General features: G+C 48.1%; 1 protein-coding gene across 2 annotated transcripts in view; it reads right to left on the bottom strand.

The window, feature by feature from the left end:
- Window positions 1-23,213, bottom strand: part of nrp1a (neuropilin 1a) — an 81,732-nt gene that overhangs the window by 21,125 nt on the left and 37,394 nt on the right. For both annotated transcript variants that reach the window (XM_084048845.1, XM_084048846.1), the window contains exons 6-8: window positions 19,341-19,496; window positions 15,860-16,026; window positions 1,170-1,325 (exon numbers count right to left, since the gene is read on the bottom strand). In XM_084048845.1, coding sequence (XP_083904971.1) covers window positions 1,170-1,325; window positions 15,860-16,026; window positions 19,341-19,496 — 479 coding nt within the window. The remainder of the gene's footprint in view (window positions 1-1,169; window positions 1,326-15,859; window positions 16,027-19,340; window positions 19,497-23,213) is intronic.

Below are 23,213 nucleotides of genomic sequence, written 5' to 3'. Positions count from 1 at the left end.
AGGGGACTATGTGCTTTGGGGAGGCCGGTAAAAGAATTGGAGCCCGGGGGCTGCGTACACACAGCAGCGCAAACAAGCCTGTTTGGATGCTCTCTTGGAATAAAGAAGCTTTTTTTTCTTTTGTTGTTCAACTCACGGCCTCTCATGCTCAAATACGTCTGCATGCTATTTACACGTCACGCACACTGAGGAAGGTCAAACACACAACCTTCTTGACCCTGTGGACACTGTGGAAAGGAAAAAGGTCCACAGGGTGTTTTTATCTCCAGGGTAACACAGATGGACAAAACCTGCCCTGTTTGACCGCCCCGTCGACTGTCAAAGCTAGTCACGCTTTGGCCGAGAACACACTCCCCTCCCTCATTCCTTCTTTCTCCTCTCTCCCAGGTCCCACCTCGCCCAGCTGCTCAAACACGACCAAGCTCTCCGGTTTCCTTTACCTCTATCCCTCCCAGCACACGTTTAACACATATTTATCAGGCATTTTCTTTATCCTCCTTTACTTTCAAGGTAAGCCCACGGCTGCCTCACACAAAGCGGACGTCGCATTCCTGGCAAAGTCCCGCCAGCAGCTACTGTAGGCTCACATTAGCACTAATCTCAGCGCTGTAAATACCATCCACTCGTTCAGAACTCAGGGAGGTAAATTACCATACCAAACAAAGTGCATAATTGCATATTGCACGCTGCGAGGCAGAGTCCCGAGTACATACACAACAGGGTATTTCCCCACTTTTTGTTGCGCTCAGGGGGAACATAAGGGAGCAGACCACAATTCAACTCAGCTGTCTTGTTCCGCCGAGGCAGGATATTGTGAGTGCAGTACATCTACTGGGGCGGTTTGTGTGACATAGTCACTGCACAACCAAGACGTACCCAGAAAAAATACATCAAAGGCTTTTTGTACCGTCCCAATGTTTTCATTTAAGGACAGAAACTGAATTCGACCCTGGGAAAGGATTCTTGGAGTCTTGGTCAGCAATCCCATTGCGTAAAAACAGTGCTAGGAGACTCTGCTCATCGACTGAGCAGAGTCGTACAAGGAATTCGCTTGGACACTTTGATAGATATGATATGATAAAAGAGTCAGATATGACATGATAAAAGGGTCTAGTTGGGGAGTAGGGAATGAAGGAGGCTCTGAGGTAGGATCAGAGTACAACATTTACCTTCTGTTTGGAGCCCTCCTTCAAGGTGATCCAGTCCTCTCCATTGGAGCTGACGTCCACTTTGTACGACTTGACGAAGTACGTCTTGTGGGTCTCCTGGGAAACGGCGCCCTGGGTCCCGATGGCCGAGACGAAACGCAGGAACCCCAGATCCACCTAAAGATTGGAGACAAACAGACAGACAGATGAGCAAAATCAGACAGAAATGGTATTCCGACAGTCAAGATTCAATAAACACTCCACTACGACCCGAGAGAAAGAGAATTTATTTTTTAAAGATTGCCCCCTTTAAAGCACAGAAGTTATTGCGAGGTAAAGTGTGTAAGAGCGTGCTGAAATATGACAGCACTGCCTGGCCAAGTACATGAATAATGACACGGAAGAAAGGGTGTTCAACGTGAGAAATTCTATTAATAATGATAATGCACTGACACGTCCAGGAGAGTTAAAAATATATCTCCGCCACTGGCATCACCTCTGGACACATAGGCTCATCAGCCTCCGCATGGAATTTAATAAACAGAGTTATGAAACGATATTCACATTAATGAAAGCGACACTGGATGACAACTTAATTTCCTGCTATGGGAGACAAGGGCTTATTGGATAAAAGTGAGCGTTGAACAGAACGCAGCCCTGCAATCGCATTATCGGAATCGACCGAGAGGAGAGCGAGAGGGAGGTGCAGATTGAATATCAAACATTGTGCATTTCAAATATGCAGTGATCTATAAAGTAATCATGAACTGCGGTGCATTACTGGTGGGCTATTAGATTTTCACGAGCACACTGCCAGGGAGGAACACGGCCAAGAAGTGGTTGGCCAGGCAGAAGGGTGTGTGTGTGTGTGTGTGTGTGTGTTCAGCATGTATAGGTGTAGTGTGTTCTGTGTGCACACACACACACACACACACACACACACACACACACACACACACACACACACACACACACACACACACACACACACACACACACACACACACACACACACACACGCGCGCATGTGAGCTGCATGCTGGATTGAATGAGATGCTGAGCAGAAGTGCAGGCCAGGGTTTAGAGATCACAACGCTGTTTAACTTCAGGTCTGTGGAGCTGTCAAAGATCATATATACCATGACAGCAAAACTGTCACACAAATAAACACGCACGCACACACACACTCTCTGCACTATGCTATTCTTCAAAGTCAGACTGGCCCTTGATCCTTAGCTGCCAAGTGGCTCTCTGTGATTCTCCATGTTTGCGACACATGGCCCCCGGCTTGGGGCCTGGAGAGGAGAAGCATTCCACACTCACCACCTTCAGCTTGCCCACCTTGGACACACGCACACACACACACACACACACACACACGTACACACACATTTCACTAACTAGTTAGGAAAGAAAAATCTTTTCTCTCTGCACCCAGTGGAGCTCTGTTTAACCCCGTCACATCCTCTATCTATAACCCATGAGAGTAGCGGGGGTCGTCGTTGTTTAACCCCATCACAACCTCTGTCTAGAACCCATGAGAGTAGAGGGGCATCATTGCTTAACCCCACCATCAAATCCCCTATCTATAACCCATGAGAGTAGAGGGGGGGGGGGGGCATCGATGGGTGATGAGGATTGAGAAGGAGGGGTCGGTCTCTAAAGAACTCCTCAGCTAGCATGTGGAAGCAGCGCGGTTAGGGGTTTAGCGGACGTTGGCTCTTTCTCCGACAGGCCAGGCTGACGGTAATGAGGAGTAATGGTGTTGCGTGCAGATGCTGCAGAACTTCGGTCAAAATGGGGGGTGGGGGGTAGGGGCGGGGGGGTGGGGGGGGGGGGTGGTTTGCTGCTGCAGGATGCAGAGGCGTTTGTGGGAACCGGTTTCAGATCAAGAGGAGAGACACGGGAGCTTTGAAGTCCGTCTGAGATGGGCTCAGCCTCTGATGGATGGTGACCGGGGTCTTAGGGAGATTACTACGTCCATGCCAAGGAGAGGTTGTGTGTGTGTGTGTGTGTGTGTGTGTGTGTGTGTGTGTGTGTGTGTGTGTGTGTGTGTGTGTGTGTGTGTGTGTGTGTGTGTGTGTGTGTGTGTGTGTGTGTGTGTGTGTGTGTGTGTGTGTGCGCGTGTGTGTGCGTGTGTGTACGTTGGTGTGTGTGTGTGTATGAGATGAAAAGCATGGAAAATGTGTGACTGTGTCTGCATATGAATGTGTAGGAGTGTGTATTCATGACCGACAGCAGGAATTCCGTGTGTGTATTGGTTTGTGAGCACACACACACACACACACACACATACCAGTACGCGTGTGTACGTGAGTGTGGCTGCGGCTATGGGAATGTGTGTGTGTACATGTGACATTTGGACGATCAAAGCCAGGAGTCAGATCGTCTTCCAAGCCCGGTCTAGCTGCCTGGGGCCTTGCATGCTAAAGCCATACGGCCCGGTGGAGCCAGCCAGAGCTCTGCCTTGCCAACCCAATATACTGTGCTTAATGACTCCGGACCAACAGCTGCCTACCACAATGAATGCATTGGCAATGCGCTGGTCACTGCCGTCTCCTCAAGTTCCCATTTGACTTGCAGAAAAGGAAAAAGATCAAAACAGATGCGAGCAATGTCTGAGGCTTCACCGTGCCTCAATTCCCTCTCCCTCTCTCTCTCTCTCTCTCTCTCTCTCTCTCTCTCTCTCTCTCGACTGGAGGATTTGGATGGATGGAGAGAGAGAGAGCGACAGAGAGAGGGTAAAAAGGAGAGAAACAGAAAGACAGAATACTTTTGTTCCCGTCTGTGGGCTCAGAGGGGCTTACCGGGCAAGGCCCAGATTTCTTTTAGTCCTGTAAATAGAGACAGAATCAAATCCCCCACCCCACACCCCACCCCACTCAACCCCCGTGCTTCAGACGGCTCCCATTTAATAACGGAGGAGCTGAATGCCTCTCGGCTGGGCGAGAGCTGTGTGTCGTGCCAGTGCAGATGGCAACTTGGACGGCTGAAGCGCGCTGGACTGCAGCAGAGCGTAGACTGGCATACATTAGCCGAGGCAGGTCCTTAACGTTTCACTTCCAAAAAACGAGGCCGAGTCTGATTCGCCGCCAAACCTGGACCAATGACAGCAGGGCGGCTTTGCTATAAAAAGGAACGATGTCGAGTGGGACGACGAATGGGCCTCTGGATGATGTCCTCTGATTGGGTCTCATTAGCCCCTAATGGAGTAAAAAGAGCCCCTGGGAATGAGATCGTCGAGTGGCCGGGACCTAATTGAGAACACTCATGAATGCTCACAGCTCACTCGCTCTGCCCACGCTGTCGAACCAAGCTGTGCCCGCCTCTTGCTTTATTATTTTTTTGCGTTTGTGGCGTTCCGTTTGTAAGTGATTGAGCAGTCAGCTGGTGATTTCTGGAACATTCATCTGATCATCAGTGATCAACAGCAGGCACACACACACACACACACACACACACACACTGACAGCCCAGCACACTGATTCACCTCGCAGCTTCTGTCCAAGCATGTTGAAACATGAATGGATGGAGCTATAGAGCGCACTGGGGGTTGAAACAGAGAGAGGAAGAGAAGAGAAGAGAAGAGAAGAGAAGAGAAGAGAAGAGAAGAGAAGAGAAGAGAAGAGAAGAGAAGAGAAGAGAAGAGAAGAGAAGAGAAGAGAGAAAAGAGAAGAGAGAAAGGAGTGAAGCGGGTAGGAAAGAGGAGAGGAGAAATTATGAGGAGAAAAAGAGAGAGAAACCCCAATATGAGATGATGATGAGATGAGATACAAAACAAACGCTGACAGAAGAGGAGGGGAAGAGAGAAGAAGGGAGACAGAGATGAGAGAGGAAGGCTGAGAGAAGTCTTCCTCTCTCACAAAGGAGAGAAAAAAAGGAGAAAGCGATGGGGTGGGGAGAGAGAGAGGGAGAGGGGGAGAGAGAGAGGGATGATAGGGCAGACTGGATCAATTTCACAGACATGGGTTGATAACAGGGCCCTGGCTAATGAGCGAGCCATGATTTATTAATGGCCGCTTGTTACAGGCAGAGGTAAAGGAGTTCAGCTGTGGCTCCAACAGACCAGGGCTACACAGGTCAGGGAGAGCCGGACTGGGCCTGCCAGGACGTGCTGGAGTAATATAAAAACCTCTGTGCTGCCGAGACCACACTGAAAACAAACAGGCCCGGATAATTATTACTAGTGGGACTTCTTTTAGCCCAGAGGGGGGGGGGGGGGGGGGGGGGGGAGCTTCAACTGACCCATAAAAAAACCCAGTAAGTGAACGTACAGTATAGATACTGCGAGCTGTGCGCGCTGTGGGTTCCCAGGCAAATACAAGGCAATTAGGTGATGAATGGCTTGTCACAGAAATCTTAGGCCGCCGAAAAGCTGAATCATGCCTAATGGGTGATGTAATCGGCCGTGTAAAAGTGTCTAAAATATGAGCGCCACGCCGACACATACTACATGAGTGGGTGGGGGTGGGGGGGGGGTGTTTTGAAGTTTTTGCTGACGGACCAGAAAAAGGGCCTGTGCGCATTTCATATCTCTGATTTCGCCCCCACTTCCTCGGGAGAGGGGTGTGTTTGGAACGATGCCCACCTGTAGACAAATGACACAATATATATACTCTAGGGCCCCGTGGTGCACGGTAACTCACGTCCGGAGGGACGCACAGCCCTTGCCATAAACATGTCATTCGGGGTAAGAAATCACACGGCTTCATCGGGTGCCTCCATAAAGCCGTGGCAGGCTGATATGTGGAGGAACTTCCAATGTGTCCTTGTCTCTTGGGATTGCGGCTGTAATACCAATATTGCCTAATGTGTGTGTGTGTGTGTGTGTGTGTGTGTGTGTGTGTGTGTGTGTGTGTGTGTGTGTGTGTGTGTGTGTGTGTGTGTGTGTGTGTGTGTGTGTGTGTGTGTGTGTGTGTGTGGCGTGTGGGCGTGTGGGTGTGCGTGTTTGTATGCGCATTCGTGCACATCTTCAAAAACAGGGACTGAGGAGAAGATTGTGAAAGTGAGTGGCTGCTGTACGTGCTTTCCGTACTTCACAGAGGCGAAGTAAATCAGAAGGAGACGAGGTCAGCGAGGCAGAAAGTGTTTTCAGTTCATTGTCGAGTCATCCTCCCCAATCATGACGCGGAAGGGAGCATCAGAGCTGTCCATGACTCACAGTTTCAGCCTCCACATCTGTGACTCAGTCATAGTCAGTCAGTGTTACACGGTGGTGGCAGTGAAACAGACGGTGCGGTTTTTAGAAGAGTAGGCGACAGGACTGGAAGTCCAGTCCAGACAGTCACTCTGGCTGTTCTGTCAGGCTCACAATTGACTTGCTTTGCCAGGGGGAGTTTACACACGGAACAATCAGTACTCCCTGGGATTGAGTTACCAAAATTTATTTTCTAGCCTTTTCACACATTTCTCTGACATTTCTATCCGTGTTGGGGAAAATAGCTCCCCATCTAAGTGAATAACCAAGGCCCTGTGGGCTGAATGAGTTCATTTGTTTTCCCTCTCACCAAAAACAATAAGAGAGAGGCAGGTTTTGGTGAAACAACAATGGGAAAAGGGAGTTCTCTTAAAGGGAAACATTGCTGGGGTTTTTTAAAACCTAAATCCCATTGCTATGATTTGAGGAGATCAATACTGCAGTGTGGGAAAGAAATACCCTGTCTTTTGTGTATTTCTCCACAACATCATCATCGGACGCACATCGTTTCATAACATCAACATTTTTGCGGAAAAATACACAGAAGACATAGGGTATTTTTTCTCACACTATTCATCTCCTCAGATTATAACAATGGGACTGAGGTGAAAAATGTTTAACTTTAACCACATGAACTCTAGTGTCCCTATTCTGGAGCAAACATTCAGAAAAATAACAGATCAAGCTCACAAACGCATCGCCAAAAGAAAAGGAGGGGGCCAAATATAGAATCCTGGGGGACCCGAGTCAACAAAGTATATTGTCTCTATCGGGTGGAAAACTCATATGTCCAAAATAGTTACTTTTCAGGATTCAAATTCAAAAACAGCAAAAGTAGCAGATCTACAAGCTCGAAACGCTTTTGTGTGTCGCTGTAGTATGATCAAGTAGGGTGTTAATTTATGAATTTATGAAAAGTTGGAATAAGGAGATAAAAGGTTTCTGCCCGACAGCAACGCTATAAGGTTTAAGTTGTTAAGTGTGTTTTTCCAAGTCAAAGAGCAGCTGTTGGGACAGGGATAGAGATCCTGTTCAGAGACAAACACTGCAGTCTCTTGTCCTCTGATGGTTTATGGATCTCATAGGATGGGGATAGTCATAAGAGAGGTAGCCCCATGAAATCTAGTTCCAGTGTAAAGAGGCAGTATCCGTCTGGTTTTTACATGCAAAACCTGGCCACAATGTCCATTACGTGACAAGTATAAGTGTAGTATTGTTTGCTAAACTACATTTACTTGGGTACTGTACTTAAGTAAAAAAAAGTTTTTAGGCACTTATGACTTTCACTCCACTACATTTCAAAGACAAATATTGTACTTTTGACGCTACTGCATTTCGAGGAAGGGAAAAAGTACATATATGAATTAACCACTTAAGCCATATGTCAAATATAGTGAAAATAGCTGATCTACAAGCTCTGCAAGACATGTTGTGAGATTGTAGACCTGCTATTTTCCCAATTATTGGTATTTTTTGAAGATTTGTGGAAAAGCTTTCAATTTGGGGGGGAAATTTCCAAATGTTAATACAGCGAAGCTTTGATAATAAAAAGAAAATGTACTTTGGAACTTGTACTCTAGTACTTATACTATATTTTGACAGAGTAACTTTCACTTGTAGTTGAGTAAAATTTGACCGGCAGGAGTATCTATACTTCTACTAAAGTACTGGGGTTGCTTACTTTGTCCATCACTATAGTCTTAACAAACAACACTAGTTTCTGAGTTGGGTCACATCAGTCCATCTGCTAATTTCACCTACACCACAGGGGTGTTGGAGATGCGAGATATCTAAAAAATTCCATTACCTCAAAGTGTAATTAATTCTCCTTTTGCGAAAATTGCATTAGCGAGACGCTGAGAGACCTATGAGCTGTTCGCACGACCTTCCATTTATCACAGTACCCACCTGACAGAGTTACACTTTATTTTTAGCCTCCCAACACCTCTCTGGCAGGTTTAAATTATGCACATCTACCCATGTGCCCCTCATCCATTTCCCTGACAAAGAAGGATGAGCCGGAAGGCTCTAATGTGGGCAGGTATGACAGCGACTAAAAATAAAAGAAAGGTACTCTGTGGATGTGTGAGTGAGTGTGTGTGTGTGTGTGGGCGTGGGCTCAGCCCCCAGCTGTTGGAGGAAGGATGTAAACCGTCTGGTCTGGAGATTTCCTTCCTCGTGAATCACCATAACAAGGAGCTAACATCCAGTCTCATTCTCGCCATTACCGCTCGACATGAGCAACACGCTCAGTGACGTTTCACCACGGTGCGATCGTCTCATCTAAGCAGCCGGCTTTTTGCGATCCTATGGCTCAGGAGACAGAGCCTGCAGATGACCCGTCTGGTGATAACAGAATGACTACAGAGGGCCCCGGGGCAACTCTCCTCCTTGTCTGGAATGCAGACGCTAGCTAAATGACACTGATTACGGCTGGGGCTGACTTTTTGACTCGCGCGCTACTTACAGCCGGCACTGTTTCATTTCATTACATCATGCCGTCCCCGCGTGTTTCGATTTCCAACCCCCCCCCACCCACCACCACCCCCGCTGTTTGAGCCGCTCGACTCCAGCGCCTAGCTCTCTCTCTCTCTCTCTCTCTCTCTCTCTCTGTCCTCCCATTGATTTTCCAATTGAGAGTCGAGGCTCGGCACAAAGACAGCATCCATTGTCTCCGTTCGTACGGCACGATGATGATCTCACAGGCAGCCAAAATGCCAGCGTCTACTGCTCTGCTCCGCTCTCTCCCTGAGACTTCATCAACTGGGAAGCTGCTGTTAATTATCACTCCATTTTCTAATTAGTCATCACTTGGCACGGCAGCAAGACCTGGAATGGAGACAGCAGCAAATAGAGAGAGAGAGACAATAGCGAAGCGGAGCACATTTCTGCACCGCAAAGACCCTGGGGTAATTGAGAGCACGTTTGGGGGACAGAGTGAAAGAAAAACAGGATAGAACGTTGTTGTGAGCACTGTTTTTAGCGGCTGACATTGACGTGAGCGTCAGTGGTGGGAAAAGTGTTTACTTAAGTAAAAGTATCAATACTGCAATGTAGAAATACTCTGTTACAAGTAAAAGTCCGGTAATCAAAATTTACTTGACATGTACAAAAGTATTGGCATCAAAATATACTTAAAGTACCAAATGTAAAAGTTCTCATTATGCAGAATGTCCCATTTCACAAGTTCAAAATGTGTAAGTCTTTTGAAAATAGCAGATCTACAAGCTCACAATGCGTCGCATCGCGACGCATTGTGAGCATGTAGATCGGCTATTTTCAAATGCCCAAAATGTATAGGCTAAAGTGGTTAATGTATGTTTTGTAATAATAATCAAAATCTACAAAGTAACTAGTAACTAAAGTTTTAAAATAATTGTAGTGGAGTAAAAGTATAATATTTGCCTCTGAGATGTAGTGGAGTAGAAGTAAAAAGTAAAAAATCCTCAAAAGTGTACTGAAGTACAGTACTTGATTAAATGTACTTAGTTACTTTACACCACTGCGCAGTGAGCCCATGTGGGCTCTACGGCGAACACGACAACAAAACAAGCGCCAGAGAGGGCCGCGGCAGTGTTTTCATCTGGGAAGTTGGCAATTAAGCGCTCGTTTGGTCAGTCGAGCAGCGGATCTCAGTCTGTTTTCTTTGCTAAATGGGTCCGGTTGTTTTGCAGCGGCCACATTCATGACCGTGTCTGCGATCTCCACGCGAGGAAGTGCCATCATGACGGGTCGCGGACCCTGTGCTTTAAAAAACTGTACCGTTAACCCGCGATAACTTCCTCTGTAACGCCGGTCGGGGAGATTGCTATCGCATGGGGGGAGATAACGGGGGGATGTTGTGTAAACAATCGCAGCCATGCTTTTCATGTACCGGGGGCTTTCATCTAGCAGAAGGGTGAGATTAAAGCAGATATACCCCCCGCCCTCCTCTTTATGGTGACTACGGAGACGAGGGGCTCTCAGACTACCGTCACTCCCCCTCCCCCCGCCCACCCCTTGTGATTACACAATTTAGGTTATCAGTGAGATATAAGCCTGTACGTAAAATGCTGATAACGCATTCTCTGCCCGAGCACGGGAGGATTGAAGATAATGGCAGAACCTTGTTGTTAATAAATCATACCTTTATGGGAAGCAAAACAATAACTCATAAGTCCATGAGGATAAATAAATATATCCCTCATGCTGTGTGTGTGTGTGTGTGTGTGTGTGTGTGTGTGTGTGTGTGTGGATGTTTGGATAACATTTTGGTATCGCCTTCATGTGATGCTCGACACAGAGACAGTCGACTTCTCTCCAACAGCGGCATGCATAATTCATGGTGTGTGTGTGTGTGTGTGTGTGTGTGTGTGTGTGTGTGTGTGTGTGAGTCTGAGTGTATCAGTGGTCAATGGGCCTGGCTGTCAGACAGCCTTTATGGCACTGCGGTGACTCCGAGGCTATCAGAACCTCTCAGCCGTCCGACAGAGACATTCCTCACCACGCCGGCGTCTCACGGGACAATCGGAAAGCCCCCCGCCCCTCCCCTCTCCCCTCCTAAATGGACCCCTTGGGAGCCTTTCATTTCAGGCTATACGGCATGCCTTCTGAAAAAACATATATATATATGTTCCCCTCAGAGGCCCAAATGTGTTGTGCAGATGCAGGTATTTCCTCATGACGGTTCCGCATCATTCAGACCTTCCTATTGGAACCAGGCAGAGTCCATAAATACAACAATCTGGCCATAAGCAAGGCAGCAGAGAAGCCTGGCAGTGTGTGTGTGTGTGTGTGTGTGTGTATACCCATCATTTATCTCTGCCGCAACCTGCTGCATGGAGCCCTGTGCGGCTGAGCCTCCGGAGGCTTCAAAGAGAGCCCAGGGGCTCGCTCAGTTGTAGATAATATTATGAACATTTCCCCGTCTTGATGTGGCTGAACTGTCAAACACAAGAGGCGGAAGGATGAAGAAGATGAGAGGACCCGGAGAGAAACGATGAGATGAAAGATGGGTGAATGAATGATCTAGCGCGGGGTCCCGTTCAGACGGATTATTGAGCCTTCCCTTTTCTTTTAACTCCCTCTTCAAACCCGCAAAACCCTCAAAGGATGTCTGTCGGTTCGCCAGTGTGCAGCAAAACGGGCTGCTTCCCTCTGGCAAACAGGGAGTGATTAATGACCTGGCTAACCTAGCATTCGATGCTAAACCACACCACAGCAATCTAATTACCCCACGAGAAGAGAGAGAGAGAGAGCGCCAGTCTGTAGCATCTTGCCCCCGTGTGTTGGAATGAGCCAGCATTGAAACGGATGACAATTCTGGATTATACATGTCAGGGAAAAAAGAACTGGAGCAAAGGAATATGCTGGGGAATCAAAAAGGGCTGGCTGTCATGAATAATAAGACTGCCTCCCCGCAACTTGCAGTCAGGGTGATGATAATGAAATAAATATTGAATGCACGACAGCCCGCTGAGATGATCTGTTGGGGGGGTGGGGGGGCTTAGGGATGGTTGGCGTAGCGCCTTTGTCAAGGGGCTTAATGAAAGAGGAGTGAAGAATTTCACTCTTTTTAATAACACTTACGATAATTGGACTTCTGCTGAAGAGTGCAGGGGCAAAGCACACATTTGAAGAACAGACATCGCTGCGCCCTGGACACAAATGTGTGCTCGTGGGCTCCACTTTGAAGTTCCGAATTTTTCATGAAATTAGTCAGGGCCAGTGGTGGAAAAAGTACTAAATGTTTTAACTTAGGTAAAAGTATCAATACTGCAATGTAGAAATACTCTGTTGCAAATAAAAGTCCGGAATAAAAAATTTGCTTGAGTAAAAGTACAAAAGTACTTAAGTACAGTACTTGAGTACATGTACTTAGTTACTTTATACCACTGGTCAGGGCAGGGGCGAGCCAGCATACCCCGACAATAAACACGCCCCTTCGCGCCAATTCAGATTTCACCACTATATCAAATCCTCCACGATCGATACCACCACTAGCAGACGGACTCCCGAGTGCCAACAAATCATCTTGTTTACCTGTGGGTTTTCTGCTGAGGAGGGGCAGAACTGTGCAGAGGTCTGAGTTGCAGCTTGTAACAAGAACAGTGACTTGGGGCCGCCGCCTATATGGGCTCGTGTTCACAATATGAGAAATATATCGTCTCTGTCGGGTGGAAACCTCATATGTCCATCCTGTTACTTTTCAGGATTCAAATTCAAAAACAGCAAGTTCAAAACACGTCGTTTTCGAGCTTGTGAATCTGCTACTTTCGGCGCTTTTGTATGACGCTGCAGTATGATTAAGCAGGGCTTGAATTTACGGGGAAAAAAACACACAAAAAGTGGAGATAGGAGGTTTCTGCCCTGACAGAAAGGATACAGTGTAACCGTAGCACACAAACGCATCTGAGGAGAAACAACGGACTTTCCCGTCCGAGAGATAAATACACGGTCCTAAACAACAGACCGTGTGTCTCTCAGCTGTTGGATTTGGCCATAGAGGAAGTGGTCAGGGGGTGGCCGCGGGTCCTTCCTGTAACACTCAAGACACATGCTGGGTTCCTCTGCAGGACCATAGAGGGGCCCCCGCCAGGCACTCCCACACACCCACCGAGCCAAGAACGCAAAAGAAAACACACACACACACACACACACACACACACACACACACACACACACACACACACACACACACACACACACACACACACACACACACACACACACACACACACACACACACACACACACACACACACACACACACACGTACACAGGAATGGAGCCTCTCACCCACACACACACACACACACGCACACACACACACGCACACACACCCACGCACACACGCATGCACGCAAACACACATAAACGCTTATTAAATTAGTCTGGAGGAGCAACAGAGGCCCTCAGGACAATATTTTCTTTCCAATAAAGGAAAAGCTTGCGTATTATGGCCCTCCCCGCGCGCAAATATTTGGCTTTGGGTCAGATCTATTATTCGCCCCGCGAGGACTGCGCCAGGGCCAAACTTTTCTGCGATGAAGCACAGACAGTAAAAAAAAAAAAGGTAAAAGAAAACAGTCCGATCGTTTACAAGGCCTAGAGGCTTTGCGTTAGCGAATCAAACATGGTCCGAGTCATCAGTGTCTGTCCCTGGTGGATGCGAGCTGAGTTACGGGGCAGTTACACATACAGGCAGGGCAAGGTGATTTAAAAAAAATGCTTCCCATTCATTTTCTATGGAAGCAGCTGGCAATCCAGCGCAGGGGATTGTGGGACTGACAGCGGAAGCGGAGTAGGTGAGAAGAGCATTAAAAAACTTTGAGCGTTTCAATTTTATGCAAACGAGAAGTGAATTTCACCGGGCAACAGCCAGTCACTTTGACAGGAGATTGACAGAAAGGAGACAAGGCTTATCATGGATGTTATTCACAGATGGACAGCGGCTTGAGGTAATAACATCATGTGGGAATGTTTCATCTCTGTGTTTCTGTATGCCAGCACTAAGTTAAAGCTGGACTTTGTAACTTTCCGCTTCTACCCCGGATTTGAACCCGGTTTCCTGCTGAAGTGCTGACATTTATTACCATTGAGCTAATAGAGCCTGCCTGCTTGCTCGGGGGATAAATTGAATCTTGACCTCCAGGTCAAAATTCGTGTCAGATCCTGTGTCTCGTGAGACATGACCTTTGACACAATCTAAATGTCATTTGGACACAATATAAATGTCTCAATAGAAGAGCAGGGAGACAAAATACAACCACCCCAATTGTATAAGTAATATATTGTGTTAACATGCTCTACCATATAGATTTAAAAAAAAAGGTTACATAGTGCCGCTTTAACTGTACTGGAGCTCCTGGAAATATACACACAATTAATATTTCCTTCAGCTGCCGCTGGGTGCCCATCTGTCAAAAAGTTCTATTATTCTGTTTTGTCTGACAAGCTGTTTATATTTTTTTAAACCCACCAGGAGCACTACCAATCTCTCTGAGTTGGTACAGAGAAAAACACAAATAAAGCACGGTGAAAGGTGTTGGACATGTTTGGTGCTACTAGGGGAGGATTAAACATTTAAACACAGCTTGCATTTGAGCGACACGCCCAACAGCGTCAAACCGATTCGCTCTGCTACAGTATCCGCACCGATAGGATTTGTGACTTAGTGCTGTCTGGGGATTGGAGACATCAGTCTATTGTCTTTCCTTATAAAGCTGCCTTTGTGGTGCAGATATCCCAATGAAGTTTTGATTAATATGGCAGCGTGTTTGTGTGTGTGTGCGTGCATGCGGTGTATACAAGAATACAGTGTGTGTGTGTGTGTGTGTGTGTGTGTGTGTGTGTGTGTGTGTGTGTGTGTGTGTGTGTAGGGTAAGACAGGGTGCCTGGACTAAATCCCAGTATCCAGCAGGCCAGAAAAGCCAACTGTCAGACAGGAAGGGGGGATTTTCAGAAAGAAAGAAAGAGAGAGAGAGAGAGAGAGAGAGAGAGAGAGAGAGAGAGAGAGAGAGAGAGAGAGAGAGAGAGAGACAGAGAGAGAGAGGTGGATACAGAGAGAAATAAACAGAGAGAACACCGCACCCTGATACCCCTCTCTGTGGAAACCAGAATCATGAGAATTTCTTGGATCTCCTTGGAGAGTTTGGAGAACGTCCCCACCAGAGCCTGAAGGACAAACCCAGAACATTCCTACTGTGTCCACTCCAGCCAGGCAGTATAGTCACTTCCAATGTCCTCCACACAACACACCCCCAGCCTGTGACTCACCTCCAGTAGCATATGGAGGGTGTTTAGTCTCCCAAAATGCCTGGGCTGACTTTGGAGAAATACCCATTCATCTGCGTGGCACAAAGTGCTATTAATATCCTACCCCCCGCGCCCCCCCTCCTCCCCCATTTAAAAGCTCAGTGTCTTCTTCACCCAGAGCCACAAGCGATACACACTGTATCCCCTAGATGAACTGTTTTAACGTGAGTGCTATTCTTACAATCTCATTACACAGAAGCCCTAGGTTTGAATGGTGTTGAAATTCACAGTAGAGGTTGTGTGTTTTCAAATAGAGATGTACCGATACCACTAGGCTGGCATACTCACCGATACCAATACCAGCATTTTAGGCAGTATCGGAAGCTTTTCCTTTTTTTTTTACTTAATTTTTATCCCTCGATTTTGTAACCCTTTTTTTCACCCGGTGCCAATTTGCTAAGTGATCCTGGGCACTACACTCCCCCCACCAGCCTAGGGAGGCTAGGGCCGAGCTCATGCCTCCTTCAATGCATGTAAGACAACTGACCTTCTTGTCACCTGACAGGGGGGAGTTTCCCTGGTTGGACGTAGCGCGTGGAAGAAACACGTTATTCCAACCAGTTCCCTTCCCCTCCATCAGGCGCCCCGGCTGACCAGGGGGAGGCAGTATAGTGACCAGGATTACTACATGTTTTTGTGAGGGTATTAACTACCTTAGGAGACACGGGGAAGCTTTTCCAATACTGTTATACCGGTATATATATATATAGGGCTGTACCTGGATCCATTCCTTGTTGGAGTCCTCTGCCGGCGTCCAAGCATTCTCGTAGTAGTTGAGCCTGGAGCGCTCCGGGGACCAACTGGGGTTATACTGGGACGAGGCCACGATCTGGTCCGACGTTATCTCTCCCGATTCCATTCCCAACGGGTCCGTACAGTTAAAGTCTGAGAGAGAGAGAGAGAGAGAGAGAGAGAGAGAGAGAGAGTGTGAGGGGGCAGACAGAGAGGGTGAAAAGATGTTAGCATAACTGGAAGCAGCGGAAACGTATTTCCAGTATTTGCCGGGTTATGTGCTTTCGGTGTCCCCAAGAATAAGAGCTCGTCTCTGGGGAAAAGGACAACACATGACTGAGCACTTTAGGAACACACGGAACAGAAATGCTGCCTCAGTAAATCCCCACTCTCTCTCTCTCTCTCTCTCTCTCCCTCTGTCTCAACCCTTTAATGGACAGCGAGAGGAAGAAGTGTTCCGCATTCCGAATGAAAAACTTTATCCATGAAACATTTAGTGCGGTAGCTAAGTTTACGCTTGGCACGCAGAAAATAGTACCAAGCGCTAAAGCGACGGTCTTCGGGTTTCTTCCAAGTTCCAGTCCATGTTTTTGGCTCCTCACACCTCCTTATGGGCAGTAGAAAAAAAAGAAAATGTTTTGCACACACACAGCACATTTTGTTCCCACCCGGGGGGTGTTAGGGTACATTTATTTTGGGGGGAGAGGGGGGGGATAGTATATCAGGTTGCATGGTTCCAACCGCCCAGGATGGGCGGAGGGGTTGTCTTGTCTTGTTTGTGTTTACAAGGCGACAGTCGTCCGGAGGCATGACCAGGATGGGTGGCGGGGTGACTGGGAAGGTCAGCGGCGGGTTCAGCCACCCATCCCTCAACCCCTGGAGGTCAGCAGGCAGACTCGGCCGTGAGGACGGAGCTGCGGCAAAGGAGACTGGGCGAGAAGTGTGGATGGATGTGGCTATAGGCTGACCCCTCCCGACCTGGCCTGCGGTGGTATACTGGCAGCGCACGGCGCACGGTATGCGGGGTGAAACTTTCACATGACTGTCACGTGGACACGTGCGCACGCAGAAAGCAAACAGATATGCAAGGGCACACACAAACACTCTTATACGGTCCTGTGCATGCGTAGGCATGCCATGAACACATGCCGCCGTGTGCTCTCACACAAACACGCGCGCCTACACCTTCACAGTTCACACATGCCCTCGCACGCACACGCACAAGCATACCCAGGGCATAGCATAGCATAAGGAGCAGTGAAGGAGAGCTCTGTTTCTGCAGTCTTGTGAGCTAACACAGATGGTCTCCCCATCTGTTGCTCTGCTTACACACCTCGGTCTTAGGGTCACAGGGTATGTTTGTATGAGATATATGTGTTTGCACATACATGTGATTGCACTGTGTGTGTGTGTGTGTGTGTGTGTGTGTGTGTGTGTGTGTGTGTGTGTGTGTGTGTGTGTGTGTGTGTGTGTGTGTGTGTGTGTGTGTGTGTGTGTGTGTGTGTGTGTGTGTGTGTGCGGGTGCGCTCGCTCGCATATATGTGTGCATGCGTGTACGCGCGAGTCGTCAACTCACTGTGAGGCCGAGAAAGCAGTCTTGCACCTCTCTCCTCTCTCATCTTCACCTCTCTTTGAGAACGCTCACCCCCCCACCCCCCCACCGAGACCGCGTCTGGATGAAGCAGATCGCAATCGACAGGGGAAAAAAAAACGACACAACACAAAGGCACGCTTGTTTTGCGGGTCGAGTTGCGTTCGGATAGTGTGGGACAGACACCGAAACAAAGTGGGGCTGTCGGGTCGGAGGGCGGAGGACAGACAGAGAGAGAAAACTGTGAGAAAGAGCAAGAGAGAGATAAACACAGAGTGAGAGAAAAATCGAAGTGAAAAACAGAGGGAGAGAGATCAGACAGAATGAGAGAGAGGGAGGGAGGGAGGGCGCTTGTCTAACAGAACAGAGCAATGATGACAGACAAAGTCTCTTTTCATCACAGCCTTATCAGCTCTCATCGGCAGTTTGCAGCTGGCGGGCACCGTTCCCTTCACCCGTTGCATAAGGCTGAAGACCCTCTCGTATGGATTACGCACAAGCGGACGTTTGAATAATCCAAACAGCGCACTTCCGCAAAAAAAAGACGAGGAGAAGAGACCGGAGCGATCTCTCTCTCTCTTGTCTGGTTTTCTTTCTCTGACATGACTACTGTGACCAACTATTTACTGGCCGGGGATCAGATACATGTCCGCCTTTGTAATGGAGAAGGCGAGGAGTGGATTTTGGTAATCTGATCTCGCATGTGGGATTAAAGGCGAACCCGAGAAACTCTCGACTCAAGTAATAAGACGGGGATTATGACTTCAGATGTCATCGCTGCATTAATTACTGTTGGATCTCACTGTGTGTGTGTGTGTGTGTGTGTGTGTGTGTGTGTGTGTGTGTGTGTGTGTGTGTGCATCTTTATGCAAACTCTTCCCTGTGGACCGGTAAAAACCTTTTGGAGATGATTAGTAGATTTGTTTAATGCATCCGTCAGATGTGTGTGCGTGTGTGTGTGTGTGTGTGTGTGTGTGTGTGTGTGTGTGTGTGTGTGTGTGTGTGTGTGTGTGTGTGTGTGTGTGTGTGTGTGTGTGTGTGTGTGTGTGTGTGTGTGCGTGCCTGGGGTGGTCCGCTCCAGAGACAGATTTATGACCCCCTAGCAGTGCTTGTCTTGCTTAATGAAATGTTTAGTTGCAGCGTTCCTCAAATTGGGGTCAGGGGGGGTCAGGCCCCATGACAATGATGCTACACGCAAAAGCCCTGGAGGTGGTGTTTCTCACTGACTCTGTATGAGTGTGTGTGAAGGAAAAAAGGGGGTGGTGGGGGTATATGGTCCCCCTCCCAGAGTCTGTCTGGGCCCCTGCAGTGTGTAGCCCCCAGTGTGTGTGTGTAAACGCAGGCCTCATAAAAGCAGTGGAGACAGCCCCCCATACGTCGTAAGTAACTCTGAAGGAGCCGAGGGTGTTGATTTAATTAGTTCGCAAAACCGCTTTAAATGACAGGCAAGTTTTGTTGAAAAACACAACCACATGTAACCTCCGCTACGAAATGAAAGACAAAAAGAACCTTGTGATTCCTCCTCAGACTCTTAAACAATATGTGACAACGGCATGCATCAAACTCTTATATAAACTCGTATAACCTCGTAATGGCTGATTTATACCTTGTTGCGTGCCGGTTGTCGCACACCGAACACAGCAAGATCTACAGGCTCACATATGCATCGTGTTATTTGTCATTTTCCTTTTCTTAAGATTATCTATTTTCTAATTGCAATTTGTGGAAGCTTGTACAGATTTTTACATTTTTTTAACAACTCTTTCACACCTGTGTAAACTTGTGATGTGACAATAAACTTGAAGTTGGATCTGTCTGACTTTTAGCTATTTTATGTTTTCACCCATTTTTTCTCTTTCTTTTTCTGACGACTCACCCTCGGGCACGGTTCTCTCGATGACGGTGAAGTTGGCGGAGAAGCCCTCCTTGGCGATGGCGCTGTCCGTGTTGATTGTCAGGGCCAGGATCCCTGTGTAGGAGATGATCCTGCCAGGTGTGTTCTGCCCGCAGTACCTCCCCACGTACGGACCCACTGGAGACAGAACAGAGGATTGATTGATTGATTGATTGATTGAATAGTTTATTAATCGAGAGAGAAAGAGAGAGACAAAGAGAGAAAGAGAGAGAGAGAGAGAGAGAGAGAGAGAGAGAGAGAGAGAGAGAGAGAGAGAGAGAGAGAGAGAGAGAGAGAGAGAGACACACACACACAGAGAAAAACAGGAAAATAAAAACATTGTTGGCTGGGTTCGCAAGCAATTCAGAGTCGGGTCATGTCACTATTTGTTTTGTTTGCTGCAGGCCTTTCTTCCATGGCCCTCAACAACCAATCACCTCGCCTTCCCTCGGCGGAGGTGAGAAATCTAGCATGTCACCAAGTGCGTTTTTCGACACCACTAAATCCTTGCGTTAAATTCAAGTTCGACTGAGTACACAGCCAATGTTAAATTTAACACTCTCAGAGTTCTGGGGAGGATTTTCAAGAGCCGGCTCCTCCCTATTAAAGACGCCATGGGAAACAGGAGTCCTGACATTCCACGCCCCACTCGCACACAAAGGAGGAAAAGAGGAAGCGGGACTTCTTCTGGTGCGGCGAGGTCATGGTTTCCGTCTGTTTGCCAGCCGTAAATTCCTCCGAGGGCCCCTGCTTTCATTTCTTTTTTCTCTTTTCGTTTTTGTGTGTGTGTGTGTGTTTTGTTTTAAATGTGGTTCAGAGATGAGGGGGACACAGCCACAGCTCAGCGAGCTTTCTGAACGAGAGCCCAAACAAGCCGAGATGCCGGAGTTATGGGAGAGGAAAGCCAAAAAGACAAGAGAGGGCAATAAGTACCAGCGAGGGGCACGTCTCACTGAGCAGCCTGAATGAAACGCTGGAGACATATATAGAGACAGAAATGAATTGAACGGAGAGGAGGGAGAGAGAGAGAGAGAGAGAGAGAGAGAGAGAGAGAGAGAGAGAGAGAGAGAGAGCGAGAGCGGGGGAGAACGGAAGGAGAGAGAGAAAGGGGGGAGAGAGAGAGAGAGAGAGAGAGAGAGAGAGAGGGCACTGTGACCTTGCACTATGCTTTTGCTGTGTGCTGTCATCCGTGGCTTGGTGTGTGTGTGTGTGTGTGTGTGTGTGTGTGTGTGTGTGTGTGTGTGTGTGTGTGTGTGTGTGTGTGTGTGTGTGTGTGTGTGTGTGTGTGTGTGTGTGTGTGTGTGTGTGTGTGTGTATGTGTGTCCGCATGCGTGCACGTGCGGGTGCGTCTGCATGCGTGCACGTGCGTCTGCATGCGCAGTCTGCACACATCCTTGCCTGTGTGTGTGTGCCTGTTTGTGTGTATCTGTTTCTGGGTGTGTGTGTCTGTGGACGTTAAGCAGGTCTGTGGGCCTGCAGCTTATCTGTGATTACTAATGCTGTGATCAGTGGCGAGTGACAGGCCTGTGCCTCCCTCTGGCCTCCCCCAGCATCCAAACACGCCACTTCCAGCCATGCAGCCCCCCAAACATGAAAGGCAAGGGGGGGCCAGGCCACAGAGACTTAGGGCAGAGAGGTGTGATGGCTCAGATTAATCTTCATAACACAGGTGCCTCTGTGTGGGTTTGGTGCGTCCGTGCGGGTCTCTGCGGGTTATGCGAGCGCGCGGGTGTGTCTGTGTGCGAGTTCGCGTTGTCCCGTGTGTCAGTCGCGCGTAATATGTAAGCGTGTGCACGTGTGAGGCTCAGTTTGTGTGTGTGCGCGCGGTGTGTGTGTGCGCGCGTGCCGTGCACGTGTATGTGCCTGTCTTTAAACCACACAAAAAACCCATCTCCCAGATTATCTGCATGACTCCCCAGCGCCCATGAAATTTTAAAGAGCCGCACTGTGAACTCTGCATCCTGCATGTCTCTACGTCCCCAGAGGAAGGGAGTGGGGGTGGAGTTGGAGTAGTGGGTGGTTATGGCTGAGGGGGGGGAGCAGGCTGCACCACCCCGCTTGGCCGCCGAGGTGGGAAGAGAAAAGAGGTGTTATTTCTTCTCTCGACTTGCACTCCCCGCAACCCCAACCACCACCGCACCCTCCCGGGTAGCGAGCCACCAAGACCTTCTGTGCTAATGCACTATTGATCCAGGAGGCACCACAGGTACCGGCCTGCCGGCTGACTGGCTGACTGGCTGGCTGGCTCAGGGCTGGCGAAGCCGACACACGCTATGTCCCCTCACATTCCCTCCCCCGCATGTTCCCTCCTCCAAAAGGCTTATTTTTACACGAGGCTGGCGCTGTCTCTCATGGGTGATAATCCAAGGTGAAAAGGGTGTCAACATGGAGACGCTGCCCGGTTCCAGTTACGCCATAGCAGTCAAGAAGCATTCAGCTGAAAAGGACGCCGAACCGAACCGAACCGTGCGGACGTGTTTTTTTTTAATCAGTGTTTTAAGATTACACACAAAAAAAAGCACATCTGCCTTGGCGGAAGCCTGATTTTTACCTAGCTAGCGTCTCACAGTTGCTGAGATTAAAAACAATAAATAAATAACTAAAAGGTGATAATAATGTGACATATGTTCTTTGCCCTGGAGATCTCTGCTGCCATTTTTAATCAACACAATTCTAACCCGGCAAGTGAAACGTGTCCCACCCTCTGGGGGGGAGAATACATGAATATACATGGAACAGTATGGAAATCCTTGATGTGAAGTCGAAAAACCGTCAAATGTGCATAATTCAGATCCTTCAGACGGATCTTGAACTGTACTGAAAAGTAAACAAATACAGCATTTTCTACAGCAGGAGTCATTTTTTGTTTCATATTTTAAGAGTCCTCTGCAATATTTATTTCGTACCAACTGGGAATGTCAAGGCATTGCATATAGTGATGGAAAGGAGGGTGAATGCTGTCAGGTAAAATGATTTCATTTTGGGCAGAGATGGGTGAGAATACTTTAATGGTTCTCTGCAAGCGAGGCCGCGGTGTGCGGTAGCCTGCAGAAAAGACTCAAAACTTCACCACTAGTTCAAATCCTCAGCGACGGGCGAGAGGGAGAATGAATCCAGAAAGGAGCACTGCTTTGAATACTTTCCTGTCAGCGGCATTGCACTTTCTCTCTGTCTGTCTGTCTGTCTGCCTGTCTGCCTGCCTGTCTGTCTGTCTCTCTATCTCTTTCCCCCGGTGTGTTAAGACATTGTTATTTTAAAGTAGTCTTTTTTCCCCCTTTTCTTTGTCTGGAGGAGAAAAAAAAGCCGGAGTCCGTGCAAAGTTCACTTTTTGAAGGCCTTGCTGCATCCCGAAACAGGATTGACCCGGTTCATTAAGGCTGTATGTCAGTAAAAATAAATACAGCTTTAATGCTTTCGTCCTGACAAGAAACACACAGAACTTGCCAGGAGGAAGTTCCATTTCTTTTAGACATTTCCTGTCGGACATGGAGTGCTTATAGAGGGGAGTCTTTTAAGCAGGCGGAGGCGGCATCCACTTCAAACATCATGGCCATCCACTACAGCTCCCCACGGGCAGACACAAACATCTTCTTCCAACACAATGCATGGAGAGAGGAAGGGCGGGATGCTATCGCAATCAGGAAATGTTTGGCATTGAGCGATGACTAAGCATTATGTTCTCCAATGATGACGGGGACCGCTGGACCCCTGCCAAAAACCTGAGGTTTACAGAGTTAGCTCACTGGCCCGGATAATGCTATCACGTTTGTGTGACGAGCTATTCACTTTCTCTGGCAAAACAGTCCCGCAGCCCCTACTGGATTGTAATCACTCTGCATTGTTCTGGGAGATAGT

The sequence above is a fragment of the Gymnoscopelus microlampas genome, assembly GCF_963454915.1.
Source record: "Gymnoscopelus microlampas genome assembly, chromosome: 22".
NCBI lineage: Eukaryota > Metazoa > Chordata > Actinopteri > Myctophiformes > Myctophidae > Gymnoscopelus > Gymnoscopelus microlampas.
The sequence above is the reverse complement of the archived record's forward strand: the minus strand, read 5'-3'. Positions and strand labels throughout refer to the sequence as shown.